Source organism: Marasmius oreades, chromosome 1, assembly GCF_018924745.1.
Source record: "Marasmius oreades isolate 03SP1 chromosome 1, whole genome shotgun sequence".
NCBI classification, from domain to species: domain Eukaryota; kingdom Fungi; phylum Basidiomycota; class Agaricomycetes; order Agaricales; family Marasmiaceae; genus Marasmius; species Marasmius oreades.
This window is the reverse complement of record NC_057323.1, coordinates 359,375-383,591: the sequence shown is the minus strand read 5'-3', so window position 1 is coordinate 383,591 and position 24,217 is coordinate 359,375. Positions and strand designations below refer to the sequence as shown.

Genomic DNA, 24,217 nt, shown 5'->3' with positions numbered 1-24,217 from the left:
CGGAAAAAAGAAGAAAAAATAGACATAAACAAGATAGTCGTTCTCCAGACGGTCGGGCAGCGCAACTGTTCGGTTTATGTTCACTTAGCTCACCCAATGAGCTCCAGAAACCACTGACCCACTTTGTTGAAGTTTCAATAGAAAAAAGCATCGAAACAAGGCAATGAATTGACTGGTTGACCCCAGCCGTATCTTGACCGTAGCAGAGGGGAGGTTTGACTCTTGATGGCAGACGTAACTATGGAAGCAGGAGGTCTTCTGAGATCAAAATTTGTCCTGCAAACATTGCGGAAGATTCTCAGCTCGTGCCACAAACTGATGTGTTCAGATATAGGCAAAAAAGCAGCCAGCTTGCATGGGGAGGTTTGTTCGACGCACGAACATTAGACGAGAGCAAACAACAAGCCGGTGAAGGAGCTCGATGAGTCACCACTGGCGTGGAACGTACTGATTTTCCCCCAGATAGTCGATTAATACAGTATAATGCGTAGGAGGTGATAATGGTGTTCTGTGAGGGCTCAGGGTAGGGATGATACTTTTGCGTCAGCGATCATTGTACTGTTCAGTGTCTGTTCAGTGTTGATCCATTTTGATGCGGATGTTGTTTGAGGTTTGAGGTTTGAGGGATGGGGAAAACCAGGAGAGGTGTAAGGACTCGTACTAAAACTTCTACAAGTTTTGGCGAGGATTGCCCGTCTATTCATTGAAGGACAAGTTCCGAGGAGATTTCGTCGTCTTCTTGGACACAGCTCCTTCATTGATCATCTTCAAATTCCAGTATCATAGACATCTGGCAGTTCATGTTTGAGAGAAATCTCTTCCTCATGAGCCGAGAAGCTTGTACAGAGGGCGTCGCGTATTCGGATGGTATGTCTTTAGACTCGCAAATCGTGGAGGTTTGTAGAGGGAGTGATTAATCACGTGCACGCAAAAATCGCAGAAAGGCCAGCCAGCTTTCATTTTAGATGCTGCAGTCCTTATTATTATTATTATTATTGGAGGTTTACATCCTTAGATGGTAATGATACTAGATGCCACGCTCTTTTCGTTCCGGCGAACAATCTAACCCCAAGTTTCAATGAGCACGAGTAATATCACATACTTATCCATACCCTTTAAAGTACTTGATATTTCATGGTTCATACTTATGTACACGGAGAAAGCGAAGGAATGAAGAACAAAAGAAAAAGGTAGGTAGGACGAAGAAAACAGCATTAAAGACACGGTATGCAAAGTTTCATAGGGTCGTTATGGACCTGGTTAAAGCGGGAGGCGGGGAATATGGGAATAGGAATTGGGGCGATACGTATCAGATCCCGAAAATCCAAAATCAGAGGTTGTGTGGTAGGGATAGATATACAGAACGTATGAGTTGTCCAGGCGACGAATGGTACGACTGGTGGATGATGGAACGGTGGAAAGCGTTAAGCTCGTAAAGTTGATACAGGGTTCCCGTCAAGTTCAAATCCACTGAGCCTTATCCCAAGCAGGATCTTGTAGGAATGCGCATAGAACTTTACTCCCCGTCTAAGCGAACAGTCATTAACATCGTTACCTATCGCTACTTCCGCGACCACACACCTGTAGTAAAGGATGCCCAGCAACAATACTCAAAAACCTCTCCAAACCTTCTCTCCTACTCTCTATGACCTCGTCCGAAAACCGGTTCGTGAAAACCTTTCCTGGAAGAGGAGGAATATTGACTCTCGTGCTTTCTCGTTCAAGGATGTCTCGGAAAGCTTCGAAATCGGAGTAACGTCTTCGGACCAAGGAATGGCGAAGTTTGAATGCGGGTATGTTGGTCTGAAAGGAGGAGAGAAGTAGAGGTTAGAAGTTGCTGCACAACGGGTGGAAAGAGATGGGGCAGAGGACCATAGCGGAAAAATTGAAGTCCAACGCAAGACAGCGTAAGACATAAGACCCGGAAAGGCAGAAACGTAGAATAAAACATGGACAAAAGAAGAAGGAAAGAACGGACCTTGCACACGATCTCATAATCCGTATACATCTTCCTTCCAAACCCATGCGTCTGCGGGTTTCGGACTTCGATTTCCAAAAAGCTTTCAGGAACGCTGTACATTTCTTCGATCTGTAAGAAATAGAAGCTAAGCTCAGTAGTAGTTCATATCAACGATACGGATACTGTAAACTTACAGTTTGCTCCCTACCGATAGTTTCGTCGAATGCGCTTACGCGCGCGAATGGTGAGACAGTTGTCATTTCCTTGTTTTGAGGTCTGTTCACCTATATTTGCTGCGCTTTGCTCTCTGGCTGAAGTTGGGAAGAGGGATAATGAGGCGATGGGGCGAGGCGGTGCTGTGACCTCGACGACAGATGACGGAGGAACTTGGGCGGTCACACTGTGTGATTATATTCTTGCATTGGGCAAACGAGGCAAACGGTGCTATAGTGTAGTGGTCATCACTCGGGATTTTGATGACTGGATGATCCGTCAGAACATTGATTTCCCGAAACCCAGGTTCGAACCCTGGTAGCACCTTTGAGCAGGTTGTCTAACGTTTTTCGCCGTGATAAGTAGAGCGGGATCCCCGCTTGTAAGATTAGATGTGCTCGGATGGAACCTGTTTCTTCTACCAGTGTGACAATGGTGTCTGTGACTAACACCATGAACACCATGAACAACGTCCACCACCACCTCCTGTATGTCTTCTACATCAAGCCATCGACAGTCGACAATGCCTCAGTCGAGTTAATTCCGTTGACCGACTGTGCTGTTAAAGCATCCCTTGACCAAATGGTACAAGAATTGGTGGACCTCGCCGAGGAGAGGGCACGGGAGCGGGGTTATGATACTCTCGAAGGTCGCAGAATTATCGGAGGATCTGTATATTGTGTCAGTCTCTTGTCATTCGTCGTGAAAAGTAAACTAAAACCACTATAGCCTCGCGGACCCGGCGTGCCTTTCTTGGAAAAAGTTTACGCGGACCTTAAGCAACAGCCTTTGGAAGATTACGCCGAGCAATTTCATCTAAATTTCACTATTCAGGAATCTCTTTGTCCGGACGAACAAGATAAGCCTCCCCGAAAACCCCTGCTTATTGTTTTTCGTTTGTCTCCTATACCTCAAGGCCTCAAGCGTCAACGCGCTCCCAGCCTGGATGACGACGTTGTTATGCCGTTAACAAAAAGTGCGTTCTCTCTTACTCCGTTTACCGACATTTCTCAGCAGCCAGCTCTCGTCAGACTTTAGGGGTCACAAAACGAAAGGGAAGATGCCATCAAGCGACTATGCTGAGAATCAGTCTTCCCCTGATGTTGCCCTTCTAGACGGACGTTTCGTTTCCCGATCTCCAGTCGAGACGACCGCCCCTCCCATCGAGCTCTATCATCGCGCGTTTGCCCAGTTCACTGCTCTTGCTCGGGACCCAGCCTTCCAGTTGCCTGACGACGACGACATCCTCAGTAACACGGCCGCATTAATACGAAGTTGTTCTGAAATCGAGACGTACAAAGGACTGAGGAACTCGAACATCCGCGAGATCCTTGGACGAATCCTTGGGCTCTCATTCGACGTCCTAAACGATGACGTATCCGCCGCTGGCTACATAGCCCCATGCAAAACATCGTCGGAATTTGTCACGGCTGCGCTTGTCATTGCAGAAATAGAAGGAGAATTGGGATCAACGGATACGGACCCCTCCGTCCAGGCATCGTTCTCTTTCACCAGGTTCTACTGCCAGCCGCAGGTAAGCAAAGCTCTTTTACGATTGTCATTGCGCGACTCTTTTTTGTTCATGCCCGTCCCCAGCGAGATCCCATCACTGATCAGTGCAACTGTCCGACGTTTATCGTCGGGATTGCAGGTCCGTGGTTGGTCATTATGGGGGCTGTTCTGACAATTCGACCCGTCATCCAACGGTTATCTGACTACATGTGGCTGGGGAACAGTCGCGTGCTGGATGAGAACCAGGTGAAAAGGGTTGCTCGCAACCTTTACGCTCTTCGAATGGCCACAAAAACCCTTGCGAAGTACTGGGAGTCTTTTGTACGGCCGCGCCGTGTTAAAGGATGTGAACACCCTCGTTTCTCCCCCTCCTTTGACAGCTTCATTGATGTCCATACCCTCGAGAACGTCAAGTTTGCCTATGTGAAGCCATTGGAGGAGGCGCCCTCTTGCGTCACGTTCCTCGCCAAGAAGCTTCCTGCTGAGGGCTCAGCCCCCGACAAAGACAATGGTAACGGTCCCATCGTTATCAAGTTTGTCCGCCGCTACAACCAGGACGCACATCTCATGATGGGCGAGCGAGGATTTGCACCCAAGTTACTCGGGTATCGCCCATTGAGAGAAGAAGATCCCGGATACGACGATTTGGCGCTATTAGCTACGGAGTATGTTGAGGGCGAGACACTCTTTGATCTGTACAGGGGTGGTGTGCTTCCTAAGCGAGTCAAACAAGGTGTTGAAGAGGCCCTTCAAGTCCTTAATGGTGCTGGTTATATTTTCGCGGACCTTCGAAGGCCGAACCTGATTGTCCGAGAACGTGATGGGAAGGTTCAGTTGATTGATTTTGATTGGGTCTGTCGGGCGGGTGAGGGGATGAGGTATCCGTTTCATTTGTCTCGAGATGTTAGGACAAGGTCGGGGGCAAAGGATAACGATGTTATTACTTTGGAACATCAGGAGAGAATGTTCGAGAAGCTGTGAACGTTTGAACGCTTGTGCTGCGTCCCTTCCCGGAATCTGTATAGCGACAACATGCTTCTCGCACGGGGCTGTCGGGACTGCAGCTGTAGGATCATCGCAGTCTCGTCTCGCCTCTGTGGAGATTGATAGAGGGATTGCAAAAGACAAGGATCGATCTGTTATATTTGGAGGCTTCTCTTGGCTGTTTCGACTGAATATAGTAACTCCCTCAGTTGTGTCTAACATCGACGCGATGGAGCGTATATTCTTCTATTCTTATCCTTATCTTATAATAATTTATTACACCCTTTTCTACGAACTGTATGGTATACACGCTTATTCTCAGAAATGCTCGCTAATCCCATCATACGTACTGTGTACATCATCTCTCTTAGTTTATACCAGAACACACCTGTCGGCAGTTTTTGACCTTCATTTGTTGTGGAGCTGATGATCGGGCAACAGATTTCCCTCGAATGTCTTCCTAACGTTCAGTCTATCCAGTAAAGTATGAGTACCACCATGCATTTCATTTCATCATCTACTCCGTCAATAATACTTTCATACCCTTCTTGAATCTTCACCCGTCCACGTTCCTCCACCACAACATAGTACTCCTCAACCACCCTTTATAAGCCTCTTTCCAAACCACCGACTCTTTCCGCGCCGCCAGCTCCCCCTTCAGCGTCTCACTCTCCGGAAACCTAGTAAAGGTAAGATACGGTATCTGTGGTTATTCCGCGGCAGTTAGTGGCCCTATTCAAGGTTAGTACCAACAGAGGAGTCGTGGAGTCGTGTTCCCGCCGTTACTTCATACCGTTGAACTTCATATTCGATCTCGGTCATTGAAGATTGCCGCTGAATTCCGCAGTTGTCCGCAGCAATTGAAATGAATCAGACTTTCCTTTCACTTCTAGTAGGACGGTATAAAACCCCCGAAGAACCTTCAAAAACCATAAAATAACTTTCGGACCTCTTGTCCGAGGACTCGGGCACCTCGGCGATTTACCTCCAGAGCACGCCGGCCGCCGGCAACTAAAAAATGACACCCACCATCTCCGTGCCACTCAATCGATTCGCGTCGTTTCTCGATGTTCTCAGCCATCCTCCACCGCCAGGTACTCCAGGTCCATCTCTTCCGGTTCTGAACCCCACAGAGTCTTTCTGGTTGACCCCAGAAGATAACCCACTGTTGAAAGAAGGCAGCACCGGAGCATTGGGCAGCGATGAAGTGGATATCTGTATCATCGGATCTGGGATTTCTGGGATTTCGGCTTTGTGGTATCTCTTGAAGGGTTTGCACGAGATCAAGGAGACAAAGGGGAAAGAGAAGGTCAAAGTGATGGTACTCGAAGCTCGAGATTTCTGTGAGTCTTTTTTTCACGAGGAGAAAGAGTCCACGGTTTCTGATAGTGGTTTTTTTATTGGTAGGTTCTGGTGCCACCGGTGAGCGCTTGAGCTTCGAACCACTCACCACGATAACAAATAAGCTGACCTACATTCCTCTCTTCAGGTCGGAACGGAGGGCACCTCCTCCCAAACCCTTTCTTGGGCTTCTCTCATGTTCAGTCGGTGCACGGAACATCTGAAGCTATCAAAGCGTTTGATTTCGAAACGCGATGCACGAATAATATCCTCGATTTTATCCAAAGCTCGGGGATCGCGTCCGAAATCGATTTGGTAGAAGGCGGCCACATGATGTTGTTATTCACGCAAGAAGAAGAGAAGAGTGTAAAGGTGGATTACGATGAAGCCTTAAAGGCTGGAATGAAGCTTGAGAACATTGAATGGGTCGAAGAGCCGGTTGTCGAACGGGTGAGGCCCTTTTTTTCTGGTTTTCTTTTTTCTTCAAGTTGATGGTGTTATCCTACTTTTCGAAACGATGAGCCTTACTGTACTGATACCTTCCTTACAGCGCTATGGAGCTCCTTACCCTGGCCTCAAAATCCGAGGCTACAACCTCTGGCCTTCGAAACTGGTAACAGCCCTCTTCAACGCTAGCAAAAAGCTCGCAGATGAATCCAATAACTCTATCGAGTTGTACCTCCACACTTCAACACCCGTTACCTCGATAACCTCGGATGGCACAGACAGCTCACACCAGCACACTCTGCACACACCCCGCGGCCTTATCAAAGCAAACTACATCCTCCATGCCACCAACGCCTATGCATCATATCTGCTTCCCTCCCTGTACGGACCGAATGGGATCATTCCTACGAGAGGTCAGGTAATCGCCATCCGTCACAACCTCGGGAGGGGAACAGAGAAAGATGGAGAGATGAAAAAGTTATCGTGGGATGGGAATGAAGGATTCGAGTATTGGTTTCCAAGACCGAGACCTCACATCCCAAATTCCGAGTCGTTGCGTATGCGTACCAGTACACAAACACCCCCGGGTACACCTCCTCCGTTTCCGTTGATTATTCTTGGAGGAGCAAGAGAGATGGCGAAAGGATACGAGGCGTACGTGTCGGATGATTCGGAGCGTAATCCTGAGGTTGGAGAAGGATTGAGAAAGTTTTTGGGTAGTGTGTTTGTAGGGAGTGGGGTGGGAGTCGTCGAGAAAGAATGGGTTCGTTTATTACTGCTCTTAACTAGTGTAGCTGACCGGATGATTCTCTAGACTGGGATCATGGGATATACGAGGACCGGGGATCCTTTCGTACGCAGGATTTCTTATCATTGTACGAAACTGTTGTTGATGTTTTCGTTACATAGGTGGGTCCCGTGTTAAACCCAGGTTCCGAGAAAATTAGAGTTCCTCGTCAATACGTTGCTGCTGGGTATACGGGACATGGGATGCCTAGAGCTGTTGCATGGTACGCCTTGGTCTTTATTCCGTGTCTATCTCCGTATCTGAACTTCTTTCTAGCGGGGAGATCGTAGCCTCGATGATCCTCTCTGATATGGAGGGGAAGACATGGGATAAACCACATTGGATACCTGAGACTTACTTGACGTGGAACAAGTAGTGCTTAGTAAAGTTATAGTAAGGTTAGGAAGCGTTTTGTGAGGACTCCCTCCTCTAAAGGTCGACCCTCTTGAAGGGAAATTTCAGAATGTATTATGTGACCTGTGCAATGGTCCCACAACCGGCCACTCTGGAAGCCGTGCACCGCTGGCGTTACTTGCACCTCTGCTTGGAGTGTCCCATGCGTCTTACCAACCCTCCAGATTTCGACCCTCTCCCTTGAAGTGGGTGGTACATCAAACTGGCTCTCAGATAACCTCGGTGGTAAACCATGGGCAGACGGGAGCCTCGACGCGATGACTAAGTTTACAAAGGCTGAAGGGGAATGGAGCAAGACCAGTGGCCACAAAGCGAAGACGATAGAGCGTTTAGAATGTGAGTTAACCACTGGCATCCACCTTTCTGCAATATCCAGGTCCTACCAACTTCCCAGTCAATTGACGTTCATTTCTTGTTAGTAGGATACCAACCACTGCACACGAACCTATACTATACTTACCGGACGGGCATTCACGAACATCTCAGACTTTGAAATGCGCTCGGTTAGTTGGATACATACCTGAACACTGAACAGGGCTGTAGATCATAGAGCTCCACGAAGATGGCACAGTGCATGGCCGCGGTCAACCACTGGCACTGGTCGTTGACGATCCTTTATCTCTGAGGCTGCTTGGGTGGGTTTGGTCCGCCTTTCATGAATCATGTTTGTACCCAGAATATACCAGGGGAGTCGAAGATTGTCAAGCGTATCCGGATCCCATTCTGGTGTTTTGGGGCTCCGAGTCGGTCGAACATGAAGATCGAGCTTCTTAACTCGTAGGACAACGGTGGCGGTTAAAATCCAATCAATTCTTTTCCTGGGGAATAAAGCTACAAAGTAGTTATAGCAAAACGTTTGTGCTTCAGCCGGCACCGTTCCAGCAATGACACGACAGAAACCTCCGAGTCGTCACCTCCGAAACCTCAACAGTATCGTTCTTCTACTTACATAATAATCGGTCCTTCGTCACATCTTGTGCGTCAACATAGCGCACCACAGATGTCTGTAAACATGTGAGAAGTTTGTGGTAATGTACAGGATGGTATCAGAAAACAAAACGATTACAAGTCCAGCGACAAGACAACAAGTGAAAGGAAACAACATAACCATTCCCACCACAACCCTCGTTCACAGCCTCTGGAACCTCTTCTCCTGATGTTCCAAAGTAATAACATCATTGTCCCTTGCCCCTGATCGTTTCGTAACATCACGAGACAAATGAAACGGATACCTTATCCCCTCACCCGTCCGACAGACCCAATCAAAATCAACTGAACCTTCCCATCACTTTCTCGGACAATCAGGTTCGGCCTTCGAAGGTCCGCGAAAATATAACCAGCATCGTTAAGGGCTTGAAGGGCATCTTGAACACCTTGTTTGACTCGCTTAGGAAGCACATCACCCCTATACCGATCGAAGAGTGTCTCGCCCTCAACATACTCCATGGCTAATAGGACCAAATCGTCGTATCCGGGATCTTCTTCTCTCAATGGGCGATACCCGAGTAACTTGGGTGCAAATCCTTGCTCGCCCATCATGACATGTGTTTTCTTGCTGTAGCGACGGACAAACTTGATAACGATGTGATCTTCGTCTCCTGAGTCCTCGTTGACAGCAGGCTTCTTGGCGAGGAACGTGACGCAAGAAGGCTCCTCCTGCAATGCTTTCACATAGACAAAATCGACGGTCTCGTTGGTATGGATATCAATGAAGCTGTCGAAGGATGGGAAGAAGCGAGGGTGTTCGCATCCTTTAACATGACAGGGCCTTACGAAAGAGTCCCAGTACTCCTCAAGGGTTTTTGTGGCCATTCGAAGAGCGTAAAGGTTGCGAGCAACCCTTTTCACCTGGTTCTCATCCAGCACGCGACTGTTCCCCAGCCACATGTAGTCGGATAACCGTTGGATGACGGGTCGAGTTGTCAGAACACCCCCCATGATGATGGACCTGCAATCCCGACGATGAACGTCGGACAGTTGGAGTGATCAGTGATGGGATCTCGCTAGGGAAGGTCATGAACAAAAAGAGTCGCGTAACGACAATCGTAAAGAGCGTTGCTTACCTGCGGCTGGCACTAGAACCTGGTGAAAGAGAACGATGCCTGGACGGAGGGGTCCGTACCCGTTGATCCCAATTCTCCTTTTACTTCTACAATGACACGCGCAGCCGCAACAGATTCCAACGGTGTTCCGTGTGAGGATGTGTAGTCAGCGGCGGATCTGTCGTCATTTTCGACATGGTCAAATGGGAGATGAAGGATTCGCCCAAGGATCGAGCGGATCTTCGTGTTCCTCGGTCCTTCGTACCTCTCGATGTTGGAACAACTTCGTATTAATGCGGCTGTGTTACTGAGGATGTCATCGTCGTCAGGGAACTGGAAGGCCGGGTCCCGAGTAAGAGCAGTGAACTGGGCAAACGCGCGATGATAGAGCTCGATGGGAGGGGCGGTCGTATCGACTGGAGATTGGGAGACGAAACGTCCGTCTAGAAGGGCACCGTCAGGGGAAGACTGATTCACGGCATAGTCGCTTGATCTCGCGGCGTTGGAGGGCATTTTCCCTTTCAGGGCGTGAATTTTGAATTTCCTCCAGTCTGATGAAAGCTGGCTGCTAAGAAACGTTGGTAAAGGCAGTGAGAGAGAACGCACTTTTTGTGAATGGCATAACATCCTCGTCTTCCATGCTAGGAGAGCGTTGACGCTTGAGGCCTTGAGGGCCAGAAGGTACAGCAGACAGACGTAAAACAACAAGCAGGGGTTTTCGGGGAGGCGTATCTTGTCCGGGACAAAGAGCTTCCTGAATAGTGGAATCTAGATGAAATCGCTCCGCGTAATCTTCCAAAGGCTGTTGCGCAAGGTCCGCGTAAACTTTTCCCAAGAAAGGCATGCCGGCTCCGTGAGGCTATAGTGGTTTGAGTATATTTTTTCCAACGATTGACAACACACTGACACAATATACAGACCCCCCCGATGACTTTGTGACCTTCGAGAGTATCATAACCCCTCCTCCCGCACCCTCTCCCTGGCGAGGGCCAGTAATTGGTCGACTGGTTGGTCGAGAGATACTTTAACGAAATGGTCAGTTAACGAAACTAACGCGACTGAGGCATTTTTGGCTGTCGATGGCTTGATGTAAAAGATATACAAGACGAATTTGTGGACGTTGTTCATGGTGGTGTGGAGACAAGAATAGTGGTTATATTAGTCACAGTCACCATTACCAAACCGTATAAATTAAGGTTTGCTTTAATTTACCCCAGTCTAATTACAGATAATCACTGATAACAGCATGATAATCGCGACGTACATGCCATATGAGGGTGAGTACTTTTTACTATTCAAGTTGATCTATTCACTCACTTATATCTTATCCTACAGATCTATTAGCCTCTTTGTACTTATGAGTTCTACAAGAGTTGAATTCAGGTCAATTTCTATAAATCCGCATAATTTCGGCAGTTGGTTGAACAAAATTACTGCCTATGTGCTATGTACATATAAAAGAAAAAGTGAAAAAGTGAAAAAGAAGAGAATCCCGACAAGTTTGTCTTAGTATTTACTCATACAAACGATCTAATCAGCACAGACTTAAAGCGACGACAATTTAAGTAAGGTTGTTCGCCGACAGAGGTCATAGCGATATCAGTTTGGGGGCAGGGTGGGAATGACAATTAAAACCACGTCCAAAATCGCATTCCATCTAATCATTTAATCGTAAAAAACCAAAGCCCGGACCTCGATCGACTCTCTGAACGGACTTCCCGGAGGAGTCGACGGGTCAGAGAACGCAGCATGTGGGACCAACGTCGCCACACTCCCATCTTGAATCGAATCATGGCTGACAAAAATCGAGACTTGTGAATACTCGAAAGGTAAAGAACGAATCAAAAACTCCACTCACCACTTCATCAAAAGAACCTCATCCGTCCTCATACCCCTCAGATATTTCCACTCCTGCTTCGGATTAAACCTCATCTCATACGTCTCGTCCGTAACAGAATCCGAAACCTTTAAATCCATCAACACCAAGTCTTTCTCCAAATCCACGCTTCGGTAATCACACACCGCAAGTGGGTGATCGAACGCGGGGTGAGTGATGGGTCTCCAGATATTGATGATTTGGAATCGGGGTTTGTTGAGGAGACCTTCGGCTTCTTCTTTGGAAGAGGTATTTCGGTGGACGTGGCAGACTGAAGAAACGGGCGTTTCGTCGGCATGAACGATAGGTACCACACCTCGTTTCACAGGGTCTTCAAATCTGGATTTACCAGGGATGTGGCGGCGGATTTCTGTGAAAAGTTGAAGAATGGGATGGGGTTTGAGGAACGATAGAAACAAAAAAGAAAACTAAGGAAGAAGGTACTGACTATGATCGAAAATAATAACTTCCGACGCTCCAGTCGTCTTCTTGATTATATCAATCACCTCGGGGTAATACTCCTTCTTTACATCTTCCTGATCGTCCTTGTCAAAACCCTGATACTTGAGTGTCTCCCGGATGTACTGGAATCCAGCCTCGTCGAGGGTATATTTTCCCTCTTTCCCACGGATGTTTTCGATTTGCAATCGCTGTTTGACGTTCGTGTAATTGGTGTACCCTTTTCCTGGTGGTGGGGGGTATAAGTATCGATGGGGGTTCGTTCCGTCGGTCGTTCCCGCCGGAGGGAAGAAGAGCGTTTCGGCAGAGACGGTTTGGTTGACGGCCCCTGTGATACCCATTTCAAGGAATCGGGTGGAACTATAAGCTTTGAATATGAGGTGAGAAGGCAGGGGACGATGAGAAGGTTAAGCAGTTGTGGGAGTTAAATCCAAGCTTAGACACCTGCTGTTTAAATAAGTGCAGGTAGGATAGTGATGGGAGGCGACTAGCAGCTGCGGGATAGACGCTAAGAGGCCCTAAAACTTGAAAGTAGTAAGTATTGCACAGCGTCCCGGAGTTTGGAAAATTCCTGAGTAGCCCATTCAGCCTTTTGAGAGACCAGAGCGGGAGAGTCCGGCTTTGCAAGACAACTCTAAGCAGTAAGTATTGCTTGTGGGGTCCGTTGAGTCAATTGACACTAGAACACTCCAGTTCCGGGGTGTAAATTTTGCGTCCTTCGTTCTCCAAAGACGGGAGGCTTTACACAATAAGAGTATACAATTAATCCATTTAAAGAAAGAAAAAAAAAATAAGAAATTCTAGCATACCCTCGGGGGACCGAAAGATGCTGCACGCTGCGGAATTTGACCGTCTTCACTTGGTAGCATTTTTTGAGAGGTTTGGGGATCCAAACGATGAATTATGAACTGCGGTTCCGATTGCGATTGTGTCTCAACGCGAGAAGATTAGAGTTATTTCGCGGCCGACTCAGGAGGTGACGCAAGTGGGAGGCAACTGCCTATAGGTTGTGAGAAATAATTCAATCAACGACCTTGAACAGACGCATTAACCATGGATATACAGACCGATATTGCAATATGTAGTTCTTCCTGGCGGCCGTTCATAAATCGTTCATAAAGCCTTCATTATTGAGCTGCGCTCGCATTTACGGTATGGAGGTTCAAGCAAAGTGGCAGAAAAAATTCTCCAAGTCGCCTAGGTGAAACATCTGAACAAGGTGCCTATTACCACCCCTGCCACCCGTTCTATCGAGGAGTTGAGATGAGCTCTGCCACGGTCGATTAGAGTGGTGGGCCGGCTTACTCAGGTAGCAGGAATGGTTCGGGTGTGAGACACTTCTTCCAGAATAAACCAACAAAAGATCTAAAGGTGAATTTTAGTACCTCCTCGTTCATTGAAACTAAGAAGTACCTCAGCAAGTGTTCAATTTAGAAAAAAAGAACTGTCGGCCCAGACGCATCCCATATCGTACTTGAAGACATCTCTCGGATCAAGTATGCTCTTTTGCTACGTACTTCCTTCACTGGTTTGAGTGGAAATAATTTAATAGAATAAAATCTCATGGAAGTGAGAAAGCGTTGATGTGGATGTGAGAAAAGAAACAGCCGCAGCGGCCTGCGACAGCATGGGCAAACCACGTGCTCTTCACCTGTACTGGACCCGAAGTATAACCCCCGATACATGAACTCGGACGAAGCAGAATCGGTATGTTTGTTTACTAAATTTTCCATAGATGCTCGTGTTGTCTCACTGGTCGTCAATGATAAGCTGCACATACGAGGAATGGACGAACAAAAGTGAAAGAGAAGTTCAAACGACGGTTATGTACCTACGTGACGGTGGCGTTTTACGTTACTTTTCTGATCTGGAACGCCTAAACGCCCTTCGGAGCATTCGTAGCGAGTAGGTTTCCGCCTCTGAACTGATACTTACGTGCAACTTGGGAGTATGTCCTAGTTATATTATTGTTAGCAACGACATTCAAGCTGACTTAAACTGCCTTTTCACGATCATAGGTCCAAGTTTACTTGGTCTGATCTCAGAGCTCATGATCAGGCTCAGGCTTGGTTTAGCCCTGGTCGGTGGCGTTGAAGCTTGAAGGATTGCGTGGGAGTTTTTGTTTTGCCCGCGAACCCGCGTTAGCACCTCAATTTCAAACCGTCACCTCACGCGTATTTCCCTGATAACAAATGGAACATTCTGCTAGTAAGTGCCTCCTCCGGCAGTGAAATATGTAGTTTCATAGCGTACAGATATCGTAACTCATTCAAACGTGGGGTCAGGGTCGTCAGGCTTCCGTCGGAGATGCTTAAATGCTATAGGATCTCTGTACGTTACAATGATACGCTCACGGTACCTTTCGAAGCAGGACTCTATCCTTTTTAGACGACCCTTCCCATCTCTCAACATACGGTACATATATCGCTGCTCGTGACCCTCCACTACCACGTATCGATGGGCCTCCTTCTAATCTTCGTTCTCGCCGCTCTCACTTGGGCGTACCTCAAGTTGAAAGATGTCGGCAAGAGAGAACCCGGACTACCTCCTGGCCCTCCAACAACGCCATTGCTCGGAAACCTGGGTATTTTCCCCAAAGAATTTGCTTATTTGAAGTGAGTATCATACAGACTCTGTCCGTACTATGATTAGCTAACGACCAAAGGTTGACTCAATGGGCACGACTTTGGGGAGGGATTTACTCTGTATGTCGGTTTAAGTTAACTCTTCGGGAATACTGACGAGATGGTCATCTTCAAAGCTCAAGCTCGGTCCCGCTACTGCTATCGTCATCAGCGACGCTGCTGCGATCAAGGAACTCATGGACAAACGAAGCCAGAGCACTAGCGACAGACCGCCAAATTACATTGTAGAATCTGTTACAGGAGGGTTGAACTTGGTCCTCGCCCGCTATAGTACGCTCAATTTCCCTCGTCGACGTACTCTTCACTCATTGTCCCCACACTATAGCCGATACATGGAGAACCTTACGAAGAACGGCGCATTCGATATTGACGCCGCAGATGTCAGCTAAACATCTCCCTATCCAATATGCTGAGGCGACGCAACTACTCTATGACATTATCCAAACCCCCGACGTGAGTGATAATAATCTGTTGTTTACTCGTACTTCGACTTGATCGGCGCTACATTTTTTCATCAGTCATTCTATACACACATTCGACGGTATTCCAACTCCGTCATCATGTCTGTGCTGTTCGGAAAGAGATCCCCGAGATACGAAACGCCAGAGACTACCGCTTTCTTTCGTGCTCAACACGAGTGGGAACTCCTGCTCGAGCCGGGTGCCACACCGCCACTCGATTTGCTGCCATTCCTTCAGAAGGTTCCTGAAAGCTGGGCGAAATGGAAAACCGACGCCAAGCAGTGCCGGAAGCACCAACGGGATCTCTACTTCGGCCTCTTAGATGAAACTAAAGCACGGATGGAAAAGGGCGAAGAGAACGGGTGTTACATGGAAGAGGTTATCAAGCGCGCAAAAGAGTTTGGTATGGACAGAGAGATGACGGGGTACGTTACTAGTGGAACTTATCTGTGGCCGTCCTTGATCAGCTCTCTTCTGTTTAGGTATCTTGGTGGTGTCTTGATCGAGGGTGGCTCCGATACTACTTCCTCTTTCCTTCAATCCGTCGTTCTTTTAATGATTGCCTTCCCGGAAACGCTGGAGAAAGCTCAGGAAGAGCTCGACCGCGTCGTTGGTTCTCATAGGTTGCCCACGCTGGATGACCTCCCGGATCTTCCATATATCAGAGCGATTATACAAGAGGTGGTTATTCTCATTTGCCAGCTATTTGTATTGCTAAGGCAGAATTCTTTCACAGACCCACCGGTTCCGTCCGGTTGCTCCGTTGATGATACCCCATGCCACTATTACAGATGAGGAGGTGAGTATAGTACACTTTCGTTAATCCTTCCCATTTTCTTCGGAAGATGCTGATGGTTTGATAGTATCAAGGTTACCATATTCCGGCAGGATCTACTATTTTCGTGAATGTTTGTAAGTTAATCCTCTTCAAGAACTGATGTGTCGAGGGCTGAAATCGTTCAGGGGGTGTCTTCCACGATCCCAGTGAGTTTCTCAGCTTACCATCTCACGAAGTGATACTTAACGTCTGCCTCGGCCACAGACATATATGATAACCCTGACCATTTCAACCCTGACCGCTACATTCTCACTGAAAACGGCAACAAACCTGACGTTGATGGAAGCGACTTGAGGGCTAACCTTGCATTCGGATGCGGAAGGGTTGGTTTACTTCTCGATTTTCTAGCGTTCAAACCACTTGACTGATTGTTCTTCCCTGTACTATAGCGCATCTGTCCTGGAATTCATCTCGCCCAAAACTCGATCGTGCGTTAAGAATATCCTTCTCTTGGTTAGGTAACTCACGAAACTCCCTGTAGAACCTGAATACCATGAGGTTACTATGGGCGTTCAACTTCTCTCGGGCCACCAACCCTGAGACTGGACGAGTCATCGACGTCAATGTCGATGACTATCAAAAGGTATAGTACTCAACATACTGTTGTTTTTTGTCTGACTGACGGGGTTCACCTTGTAACTTAGGGTATATTGACCGCTCCATGCCCATTCAAGGCTTGCATCACACCTCGATCAGCTGAGGTCATTGAAGTTATTGAGAGGGAATTCCATGAGGCCTCAGATACATTCTCCAAGTTTGAATTTGGGTTGAGCAGCGAGGATAAGGCGTTTGTAGATAACTATCGCTCACATTGAGTGTCATAACTGTCCTTTCAAAGTTTAATTTCAGTGATTCTTAGTCCACCAGCGTTATAGCTCGTTGAGGTAGTTGAGGAGCTGCCAACAGTACGTGAGGCTCAGTGAGTGGTTCATATTCTGTACCAGCTCTCCTACGATTCCGTGGTCGGGCAGCCTCGATTCATGTGCATGAACATTGATATTGAGGCTGCATACTGCCGAAGCATAAATCCGTTACCCGATTCGGACCCGATCCGATGGGCTCTCCACGTGCTTTCCCGGTACTAAGTTAACTTCCGCCGTCAACCACCACTATGCTGTGGAGACGCATCGCCCTCAGGCTTGTCCTGAAGAATCTTAGGCATGCCGCCTAAAAGCCTTACCTCTCGGGAACCGAATCTCATGGTTCACGGCGCCCAAGAGAGGCGAAAAATGCCCGTTGTTGGTGCAATATTTATCGTCTAAGGAGTCGTGGTCTGAAACTCATCCCTTTTCCCCCCAGATTTTCAATTTTGCTTGCACGTCGAAATGCAGATGAAGTTTCTGCTACGGTGCATCGTCGCTAGTGTTCAGCTGGTAGTGTTTGTTGCAGCTGATCTACGTGAAGATCTCAGTCAGACCGGTGTCACCGCGTACTTCCCAGGAGACAGCGAGTTTGCAGGTGCTTCAAGGGCTTGTGAGAGTTTATTTTTTTGATTGTCCATGATAGCGCTTGCTGATTGAATTACCTCAATATCAAGACAATACGCGATTCACTTTCACACCAGCAGCTATTGCATACCCGGAAACAGTTCAAGATGTGTCGAACGTCGTCAAGGTTGCGGTAGCAAACGGGATATCTGTGTCCGCTCGAAGCGGTGGTGTACGGGTCTACCTTTTGCCACTTTTTGACCCTGTTATTGACGGGCTGAATGGGTTGAACAGCATAGTTACGTTGCAAACGGCTTAGGAGGAGAATCTGGATCTCTTGTCGTAGACATGTCCAATATGAAGGCCATAAACATCGACCAGAACACGAAAGTTGCGACCATCGAGACGGGTAATAGGTTAGGAAATGTCGCGAAAGCTTTGAATGCCGGTGGAAGAGCATTGCCTCATGGCACTTGTCCGTACGTTGGTATTGGTGGACATTCAGGTGTGTTAGCTTCGGGACTACGTTATATAATGCTTCCTCACTGAGCAGTAATGAACAGCATACGGTGGATTTGGTTACACGTCGCGCTTATGGGGTCTTACTCTCGACACTGTTCAAGCTGTCAACGCTGTCCTCGCGAACGGTACAATAGTTCGCGCGACCGCTGCTTCCCAATCTGACATCTTCTGGGTACGTGACATCATCTCCGCGGAACTTCCAGTAAATCTCTCCTATTCAATAGGCCTTCCGAGGTGCCGGTCCTTCATTTGGTATTGTCACATCAATCGAAACTACCACCTTCGCCCTTCCGACATCTTCCCTGATCTTCTCATATCAATGGAACACCCTCGACCCTCAACAAGCTTCAGCTGCTCTCCAAGTCTTTCAATCCTACCCCCAACAGAATTCTCTCCCTGGAGAACTCGGTTTGGAAATCGTATTGGGACAAGGATGGACAGACGGCACCCTGTCTTTTACCGTTCAAGGAGGTTATTACGGGTCTGACGGTCGCAGTGGGATCCAACGTCTCATGACACCTTTCATATCGGCGATGAACCTACCGAGCACCTCGCTCAAGGTTCAAGGTGATGGAACATACATCGATACCGTTCGGATACTGGCTGAAGAGGATGGAGGGTTGGACATGAATGGACAGGATGTCACAGATACATTCTATGCTAGGTCTATAATCGTCCCGGAGAATGAGGTTCTCAGCAAAGAAGCGAGCGACAGCTTCATGAATTATTTAGCCAATCAAGGGTCTAATGTTCCGAACCTGGTGAGTAGGTTTCCCTTGTTAATTCAAAACGTCTAATGGCCTTCGAACCCATTTTTTTAATGTATTAGGACTACTGGTTCATAGAAATCGAATTGTTCGGCGGTCAAAACTCAAAGATCAACTCTGTGTCAGCCGATAGCACTTCGTTCGCTAGACGAGATGGCCTTTTGACCATGCAAATCTATGCATCTTCGGGTGACAGAACGCCGTTCCCCGATAATGGGTTTACTTTCATTGACGGTAATGACACACCGTTTTCTCCCGTTCAAACCTCGTATCCATTTTCTGATCCCGCGTTGTCGGCTAGGGGTGATGAACGCGATGACATCTACTATGCCTAGTTCCTGGAACTACGGTGCTTATATGAATTACATTGAGGACCGTTTGACTAACTGTAAGTGTCGATACCCCTCCTTAGTTGACCAATGACGGTATTGATTTGATTTTTTGCCATACCTTTTCTAACATTTATAGGGCAACAACGGTACTTTGGAAGCCACTACGAACGACTAGTGTCAATCAAGAGGCAGGTAGACCCGGGCAATGTTTTCAATTTTCCTTTCGGTGTCGAGGTCTGACGTGGGACCTCATTTAATATATACAACTTCGCCTATTTACACGGTGTAGATATGTTTGGACAATGAGATTCGGACATTGCATGTATACAGTATCGGGGGGCCGAGTGTCGTAAGTTCGGTATGTACACACTATGTTGAACTTGAAGGGTTCGGGGTATTGAAGGTGACTTTTACCAATTTTGTTTAAGTACACCACGTAGAAATAGGTACCGAGACGTTGTTCTCCTACTTTTGTGTTCAACAATTCATAACTACTTATGTTCAGAAGGCAAGACTACGCTACCCATGCAACTCTCCTGCTCACGCAAAATGTTTCGTGCCGGACGGACCGTCACGAGTCTGTTTTTTTTCTTGAAACAACTCAGACAGCCCTGCTGCCCCAATTGGGATCCTTCATATCCATATCCATCTCTTGTCCCATGATAGTATCGACTGGTTTATTGATTGCATCCGTCATTTCATGTCTTTCGACGCGGACGGTGACTTGAGATGGAATCTTACCACCAGAGGAAACGTTCTGTAAACAATTCACGATTTTAAAAAAAAGTTAATGGTTGTACTAGTCCGAATAATATAGAAACGTACTGCACGAGCGGTAGTATCTCCACCCATCTTCGCGGTAGTATTAATACCCGACGTCTCGTTTCGTCCGATCCAAACACCACGACTGTTCAAGCTACTCATCAAAGAGTGGGTGTAGAGTTTGACCATGGAGACTTGGAAGACGAGGTGGCTAAAAGGGAGGGGAGGGGGGTAGTAGTCACATGTGAGGAGGGGGCGCAAGTAGCATCGAGTAGGGTGGAATTAAGGACTTACACTGCTTGGTCAGGGATAGCCAGGAACGTAACGAGGTCGACAAGGGCCCAGACGGAGGTGAGTGCACCAGTTTGAATAGTGACTGGGGGGGAAGGATCAGAGGAACGAAATAAGGCACGAGACGACGAGAAACTCACTCCTAATGATACGGTCAACGAGTTCATCAGATCGAGCCATTCCAGTCTTGTGCCCTCGCTAAAAAAATCGGATGGAGTTGAGTCGCCTGTCCATGTGAACGTTGAGAGGGACGATTCTTACCCTAGAGAAAGGCACGTTAATTATGAGAGGGGTTACAGATATAATGAATATACGTACAAGTACCACACCAAAATGACGGTGATAACAACATCGACGAGGATGGTGGAAATCATCCACGCGTAGATCAGGTCCTAGAAGCAAGGTACCGTTTTGAGCACTTTCGAGAAGATTTCTCTCGAAAACTGCAATCTTACCGTGAATTTCGCGAAATCTCCCCATGCCGGATATTGACGACATTTCCAAGCCATGAGCATGGCGCAAACTAAGTAGAGGGGTTGGTGAGAATCTTAAATTTCCGACCAAGAAAGCCTAGAAAGACTTACTTATTTGCGACAAGGCGAGACCTGCAGTGATCAATCCAAGGTATAATTTACCAGTCAAAACCTTGACACGCCACGAGAAGAACAGCTGGATCGACCCGGCGATCAAACCCTGGAAATTAAAAGCCGTAAAGAAAAATGAAAAAAGCTGGGGGCTGTTGTGGGACTTACGACAATAACGGGATCTTTTTTATCCAGAAGGGTCTTTCAGTAACCATTTCACGAGATAAACCAAGAGTTAACGGATTTACCGGTATCGAACACTGTCGTAGCCAGAGAGGTTAGGAGGTCCCGATGGTGAAAGAGAGAGGAAAATTGACATACGCCAAGTAGAGACGCCCAGGAAGGTTGGGTTCACTACGGGAAGAAAGTCGCGTTAGTGATTACGATGAATGGAAATAAACGGGTACGTACTGTAGTTTGTTACGAGGGCGAGGTACAGATCGGCGGTAACAAATCCTGTGTTGAGAAGATTCGCAAAGAAAACGAAAGCAACCTAAAGACCGATGAAGATGAGGGGGGGAGAACAAAGAACCGAGAAGGGACAACACTAACGAGCGACTTCAACCAGCTTGGGTCTCGACTGTAGAAAAGTGCATGTCAGTCAACACGACCGGGACATAGACAGTGTTATAGAGATACAGACTGGCGAAAGGTGACAAAATAAAGATAGTTCTGCATAATAATCACCCCCATCATGCAGACATTGAAAATGGTCCCAATGAACATCCATCCGTGGCTAAAGAACGTGAAATCAGTGAGCAGACAGAGAAACGCCGTCGAAACAGGTCCCACTCACGCAATAGCTGCAGGGTTTGTTGGGGCCATCGCTGAAGAAAGAACTGAAGTTGATGGATTTCAACACAGAAGGGAGGGGACTCTCTTATGTACTGTGGTAAACGGCGGACGCTTTTATATTCCATGGGGAAACGCCACCGAACCTGCAAGTTAAATACGGCGCCAATGGCAGTTACGAGAAGATAACAAGGGAGTTTACTCTGTACATGTTTCTGCGCATAACAACCTGATCGGAGGTGGAGTTTATTTAAATCTTTGCAAGGGCACAGGCTAAGGGACGAGACTTACAGCTTAGCGATTTGCTAGGGATGTTATAAGGATGTTCACTAACACCTTCGCAACCGATAAATCTATATCACAGTAATCCCATACTCCTCCTCAATCTCACATCCTTACGTAGTGAAAGAGCTACGTCCTCTCCCAGTTGGGCGTGGTTAGCTGGTAAGGTGGATGTTTGACGTTCGAGGACGGCAAGACCTAGACATATAATAATGAAGACTGTGAGTGCAGAGGATACCATTATACTTTGCCTATAACAAGCTTAGACTCAATCCGGTAACAACTCGCTCGAACCTCTTATCCGGATTCAATCGCGCTTGCTCGTTCGGCACCTAGAATCCTGACCACCCTGGATTGAAGTTTGAAGATGCGTTGAATTAAGATATCTGATTGGTGGATTGAACTGTGTGACAATCGGAATCGGCTAACACGGTGCCCCAGTTGCAGACGGGTATTTACTATGGCATCAACGGTGAGACACGGAAGAGTGACATCAGAACGCACGGGTATTGAATATTGGATATTGAACGGTAGGGAAAGCTCGCAAACACCTCAAATCGAACCAAGGTATGGCAGCATGTCGTACAAAGCGAATATGTAGATGTCACTGTCCTGGATCAAGGTAATGTAAGGAAAGGCCCTAGACCCCGCCTGGATTGAGTAAGGGCCTACCTCCCGCAAACACTATTCAATCTACTCATAATTGAACTTCGGTCCAGGGATGAAGAAACTTGAGATTTTAGAAAATCGAGTGCCGTGAGCTCTCCTGCTGTGCCTCCAAGTTTGAGTCATTTCTGTTATCCTCAACTCAAGTTTCCGTACACAGTAGACGTATGGTAATTAAGTCGGGTAGTCGCTGTCCCTTATATCAGGACAAAGTTAGCACTCGCGTCGCATATATAAAAGATCCGGATTGAGTTCGTACTGGTTCCGTCACGCAGGTCTCCGCGATTGCGAAGACCGCAAGTTCCAGATTCCACCGATTTTGTATACCCGAACTTTCGCGTGGCAGAGTGATAGTCGAGGCGATGCCAGAGATGGACATGTATAGAACTTGTCGAAGGAATTCTGAGCCCCAAAAGTGGGGTACTATAACCGAAGGAGAACGACGCCTCTAGTTGACAAGTCGATGGACAGTACTGTACTAGTGTCAGTGGTGGGAGCAAGCTGAGTGCGTTGGGTCGGGCATTGAAATATTGACTGCCGCCTCTTGGCCGCCTCGACTATTTTGCCACGCGAAACTTCGGGATGTGAATCGGCGGTGAAATATCAATTTATTATTAATCTGGAACCTTCTTACATTGCGCAAGCGCCAGGCGACGATTTTTTCTCCATCGCCTTCCTGTCCACTCAGGCTCGACTGCAACGTAAACATTTTTTCGTGTCGAATATGACCAGAAAAAACCGCACCGAATGCCGAGCAAGCACGAAAAAGGCCAATCTCGAAGCATGAAGATTTGCCCTTGCCTGGAATGGTGAGATCCTTGTGATCATGATATCTATGGTTACTCATTAGCGGCTTATGTAGCACACCAACAATCCCCAAGTCGAAAACGTTAGAGAGGAAGAACAACAGATCAAGAGAATTTCGTGAATCTTACAACGGAGGAGTGTAGCGGGAAATGGCTTCGTTCAGCGAGTATGTTGTGAACTTCTGCATACTCGGCTTCAAGATACCGACCTGCAGTTTTTGAGGTTCGTAGAATATTCCGGAGCATTGGCACATAGCTATTCGTCAGCCCTCGAAATTTGGTACAGAAACCCGATCATGCCTAGCTTAATGGCATTGAGCGTGTTCTCTCAAAGGCTCGTGGAAGATTGCTTGGTACTATGGTGTGTCCTGTTTCCGATTCTTCTGTTCTCGCCTTCCTACTGTCTGGTGATGAAACTCTTTTACCTGAAATACACCAACGAGCGCGATAGCGCGATGTGTTTTATTAATAATCCTAGTTATCCTGATCGTGCCATCTATTTGTTGCGCTTCTTCAGCTCATAGATTTCGTGATGCTGATTATTATTCGTTTATTCGATAGATTTATTTGTCTGAATTACCAAAGTCTACCATGCGATCTAGGGTCATTGAGAGTACGTCTCTCGTCGGTCTGTTCTGGAAGCTGTGAAGGTTAATGGCTGGAAGTACCGTAGGTTCCTGAAACTTTGTCGATAGTCCAGCTCTCCAATTACGTTCCCTTGCAAGTAGAATAATGGGTACGTGGATTGGCGGTATCTCCCGGTAAATCAAGTGTTTAATGGCACGATGTTTTATCTAGGCGACCCAACGCATACCTCTGGTGCTACAATAGAGCAACGGACCATCCGCAGCGATAGGCCAGACTGTGCTTACAGTGTTCGCTGGACTTGTTTCGACGTCGCCCTTGTCGACACCCTCTGCCTCACCTTCCGTGTGGAGTAACCAGTCGAACACCACCACTCAGCAGTCCATGTATACGACCGGGCCAAGCCGATAGCCATTCAGAAT

General features: G+C 47.4%; 10 protein-coding genes and 1 non-coding gene across 14 annotated transcripts; 5 read left to right on the top strand and 6 right to left on the bottom strand.

Annotated features, from left to right (window-relative positions):
* Positions 1-1,081: 1,081 nt before the first annotated feature.
* SNX3 (Sorting nexin-3) lies at positions 1,082-2,341 on the bottom strand. Its single transcript, XM_043145885.1, has 4 exons — positions 2,155-2,341; positions 1,979-2,089; positions 1,582-1,803; positions 1,082-1,527 (listed from the first exon to the last, which is right to left on the bottom strand). Exons 1-4 carry the CDS (start codon positions 2,218-2,220, stop codon positions 1,462-1,464), a joined length of 465 nt encoding a protein of 154 aa, XP_043014584.1. The 5' UTR covers positions 2,221-2,341; the 3' UTR covers positions 1,082-1,461.
* Positions 2,342-2,400: 59 nt separating this feature from the next.
* On the top strand, positions 2,401-2,500 carry E1B28_000085. The gene has a single exon. It is a non-coding gene; the product is annotated as a tRNA-Gln (tRNA).
* Positions 2,501-2,612: 112 nt separating this feature from the next.
* On the top strand, positions 2,613-5,016 carry E1B28_000084 (uncharacterized protein). The gene is made up of 4 exons (XM_043145884.1): positions 2,613-2,854; positions 2,903-3,149; positions 3,205-3,707; positions 3,770-5,016. Exons 1-4 carry the CDS (start codon positions 2,627-2,629, stop codon positions 4,664-4,666), a joined length of 1,875 nt encoding a protein of 624 aa, XP_043014583.1. The 5' UTR covers positions 2,613-2,626; the 3' UTR covers positions 4,667-5,016.
* A 664-nt stretch (positions 5,017-5,680) lies between these two features.
* Positions 5,681-7,865, top strand: E1B28_000083 (uncharacterized protein). The gene is made up of 8 exons (XM_043145883.1): positions 5,681-6,012; positions 6,077-6,091; positions 6,159-6,460; positions 6,561-7,220; positions 7,272-7,310; positions 7,367-7,467; positions 7,521-7,642; positions 7,707-7,865. The coding sequence occupies exons 1-7, from the start codon at positions 5,688-5,690 to the stop codon at positions 7,618-7,620; spliced, it is 1,542 nt and encodes a 513-aa protein (XP_043014582.1). The 5' UTR covers positions 5,681-5,687; the 3' UTR covers positions 7,621-7,642; positions 7,707-7,865.
* Positions 7,866-8,891: 1,026 nt separating this feature from the next.
* Positions 8,892-9,596, bottom strand: E1B28_000082 (uncharacterized protein; the record flags this gene model as incomplete). The annotated part of the gene is made up of 1 exon (XM_043145882.1): positions 8,892-9,596. The coding sequence occupies one exon, from the start codon at positions 9,594-9,596 to the stop codon at positions 8,892-8,894; it is 705 nt and encodes a 234-aa protein (XP_043014581.1).
* Positions 9,597-9,733: 137 nt separating this feature from the next.
* Positions 9,734-10,828, bottom strand: E1B28_000081 (uncharacterized protein; the record flags this gene model as incomplete). The annotated part of the gene is made up of 4 exons (XM_043145881.1): positions 9,734-10,251; positions 10,307-10,559; positions 10,608-10,722; positions 10,755-10,828. The coding sequence occupies 4 exons, from the start codon at positions 10,826-10,828 to the stop codon at positions 9,734-9,736; spliced, it is 960 nt and encodes a 319-aa protein (XP_043014580.1).
* A 537-nt stretch (positions 10,829-11,365) lies between these two features.
* Positions 11,366-12,441, bottom strand: E1B28_000080 (uncharacterized protein; the record flags this gene model as incomplete). Its single annotated transcript, XM_043145880.1, has 3 exons — positions 12,025-12,441; positions 11,559-11,946; positions 11,366-11,495 (listed from the first exon to the last, which is right to left on the bottom strand). The coding sequence occupies exons 1-3, from the start codon at positions 12,374-12,376 to the stop codon at positions 11,366-11,368; spliced, it is 870 nt and encodes a 289-aa protein (XP_043014579.1). The 5' UTR covers positions 12,377-12,441.
* Positions 12,442-14,188: 1,747 nt separating this feature from the next.
* Positions 14,189-16,844, top strand: E1B28_000079 (uncharacterized protein). Of its 2 annotated transcripts, XM_043145879.1 has the most exons (15): positions 14,189-14,243; positions 14,291-14,366; positions 14,424-14,650; positions 14,701-14,740; positions 14,797-14,950; positions 15,006-15,133; positions 15,199-15,566; positions 15,624-15,822; positions 15,878-15,940; positions 16,005-16,053; positions 16,105-16,125; positions 16,184-16,302; positions 16,369-16,407; positions 16,461-16,562; positions 16,624-16,844. In XM_043145879.1, the coding sequence occupies exons 2-15, from the start codon at positions 14,343-14,345 to the stop codon at positions 16,792-16,794; spliced, it is 1,704 nt and encodes a 567-aa protein (XP_043014578.1). In that variant the 5' UTR covers positions 14,189-14,243; positions 14,291-14,342; the 3' UTR covers positions 16,795-16,844. The 2 variants fall into 2 exon arrangements, with proteins under 2 accessions (XP_043014578.1, XP_043014577.1); XM_043145878.1 differs by having other exon boundaries at positions 14,291-14,650.
* A 233-nt stretch (positions 16,845-17,077) lies between these two features.
* On the top strand, positions 17,078-19,354 carry E1B28_000078 (uncharacterized protein). 3 transcript variants are annotated; one of them, XM_043145876.1, is made up of 9 exons: positions 17,078-17,217; positions 17,279-17,452; positions 17,517-17,638; positions 17,701-17,911; positions 17,970-18,100; positions 18,153-18,689; positions 18,758-18,929; positions 18,997-19,083; positions 19,164-19,354. In XM_043145876.1, exons 2-9 carry the CDS (start codon positions 17,305-17,307, stop codon positions 19,265-19,267), a joined length of 1,512 nt encoding a protein of 503 aa, XP_043014575.1. In that variant the 5' UTR covers positions 17,078-17,217; positions 17,279-17,304; the 3' UTR covers positions 19,268-19,354. The 3 variants fall into 3 exon arrangements, with proteins under 3 accessions (XP_043014575.1, XP_043014574.1, XP_043014576.1); XM_043145875.1 differs by having other exon boundaries at positions 17,078-17,221; XM_043145877.1 differs by having other exon boundaries at positions 17,517-17,911.
* A 274-nt stretch (positions 19,355-19,628) lies between these two features.
* Positions 19,629-21,489, bottom strand: E1B28_000077 (uncharacterized protein; the record flags this gene model as incomplete). The annotated part of the gene is made up of 15 exons (XM_043145874.1): positions 19,629-19,784; positions 19,853-20,000; positions 20,084-20,165; positions 20,221-20,278; positions 20,321-20,342; positions 20,399-20,472; positions 20,536-20,603; positions 20,665-20,773; positions 20,833-20,846; positions 20,913-20,924; positions 20,986-21,018; positions 21,076-21,157; positions 21,217-21,244; positions 21,308-21,400; positions 21,461-21,489. 15 exons carry the CDS (start codon positions 21,487-21,489, stop codon positions 19,629-19,631), a joined length of 1,008 nt encoding a protein of 335 aa, XP_043014573.1.
* Positions 21,490-22,035: 546 nt separating this feature from the next.
* On the bottom strand, positions 22,036-22,783 carry E1B28_000076 (uncharacterized protein; the record flags this gene model as incomplete). Its single annotated transcript, XM_043145873.1, has 5 exons — positions 22,036-22,162; positions 22,243-22,350; positions 22,411-22,507; positions 22,561-22,600; positions 22,664-22,783. The coding sequence occupies 5 exons, from the start codon at positions 22,781-22,783 to the stop codon at positions 22,036-22,038; spliced, it is 492 nt and encodes a 163-aa protein (XP_043014572.1).
* Positions 22,784-24,217: the final 1,434 nt, after the last annotated feature.

Excerpts from the sequence above, each read along its gene's own strand:
- SNX3 (XM_043145885.1), bottom strand. The coding sequence starts at position 2,220 with ATGACAACTGTCTCACCATTCGCGCGCGTAAGCGCATTCGACGAAACT. Across the intron at positions 2,090-2,154 it reads CTATCGGTAGGGAGCAAACT|ATCGAAGAAATGTACAGCGT; the intron begins GTAAGTTTACAG and ends TATTTCTTACAG. Across the intron at positions 1,528-1,581 it reads CTGGGCATCCTTTACTACAG|ACGGGGAGTAAAGTTCTATG; the intron begins GTGTGTGGTCGC and ends CTGTTCGCTTAG.
- E1B28_000078 (XM_043145875.1), top strand. The coding sequence starts at position 17,140 with ATGCCGCCTAAAAGCCTTACCTCTCGGGAACCGAATCTCATGGTTCAC. Across the intron at positions 17,912-17,969 it reads TGGTATTGGTGGACATTCAG|CATACGGTGGATTTGGTTAC; the intron begins GTGTGTTAGCTT and ends AGTAATGAACAG. Across the intron at positions 18,690-18,757 it reads GGTCTAATGTTCCGAACCTG|GACTACTGGTTCATAGAAAT; the intron begins GTGAGTAGGTTT and ends TTAATGTATTAG.
- E1B28_000084 (XM_043145884.1), top strand. The coding sequence starts at position 2,627 with ATGAACACCATGAACAACGTCCACCACCACCTCCTGTATGTCTTCTAC. Across the intron at positions 2,855-2,902 it reads TCGGAGGATCTGTATATTGT|CCTCGCGGACCCGGCGTGCC; the intron begins GTCAGTCTCTTG and ends AAACCACTATAG. Across the intron at positions 3,708-3,769 it reads GGTTCTACTGCCAGCCGCAG|CGAGATCCCATCACTGATCA; the intron begins GTAAGCAAAGCT and ends GCCCGTCCCCAG.
- E1B28_000083 (XM_043145883.1), top strand. The coding sequence starts at position 5,688 with ATGACACCCACCATCTCCGTGCCACTCAATCGATTCGCGTCGTTTCTC. Across the intron at positions 6,461-6,560 it reads AAGAGCCGGTTGTCGAACGG|CGCTATGGAGCTCCTTACCC; the intron begins GTGAGGCCCTTT and ends CCTTCCTTACAG. Across the intron at positions 7,468-7,520 it reads ATGCCTAGAGCTGTTGCATG|CGGGGAGATCGTAGCCTCGA; the intron begins GTACGCCTTGGT and ends ACTTCTTTCTAG.
- E1B28_000079 (XM_043145879.1), top strand. The coding sequence starts at position 14,343 with ATGCTTAAATGCTATAGGATCTCT. Across the intron at positions 16,303-16,368 it reads TTGCATTCGGATGCGGAAGG|CGCATCTGTCCTGGAATTCA; the intron begins GTTGGTTTACTT and ends CCTGTACTATAG. Across the intron at positions 16,563-16,623 it reads ATGTCGATGACTATCAAAAG|GGTATATTGACCGCTCCATG; the intron begins GTATAGTACTCA and ends CTTGTAACTTAG.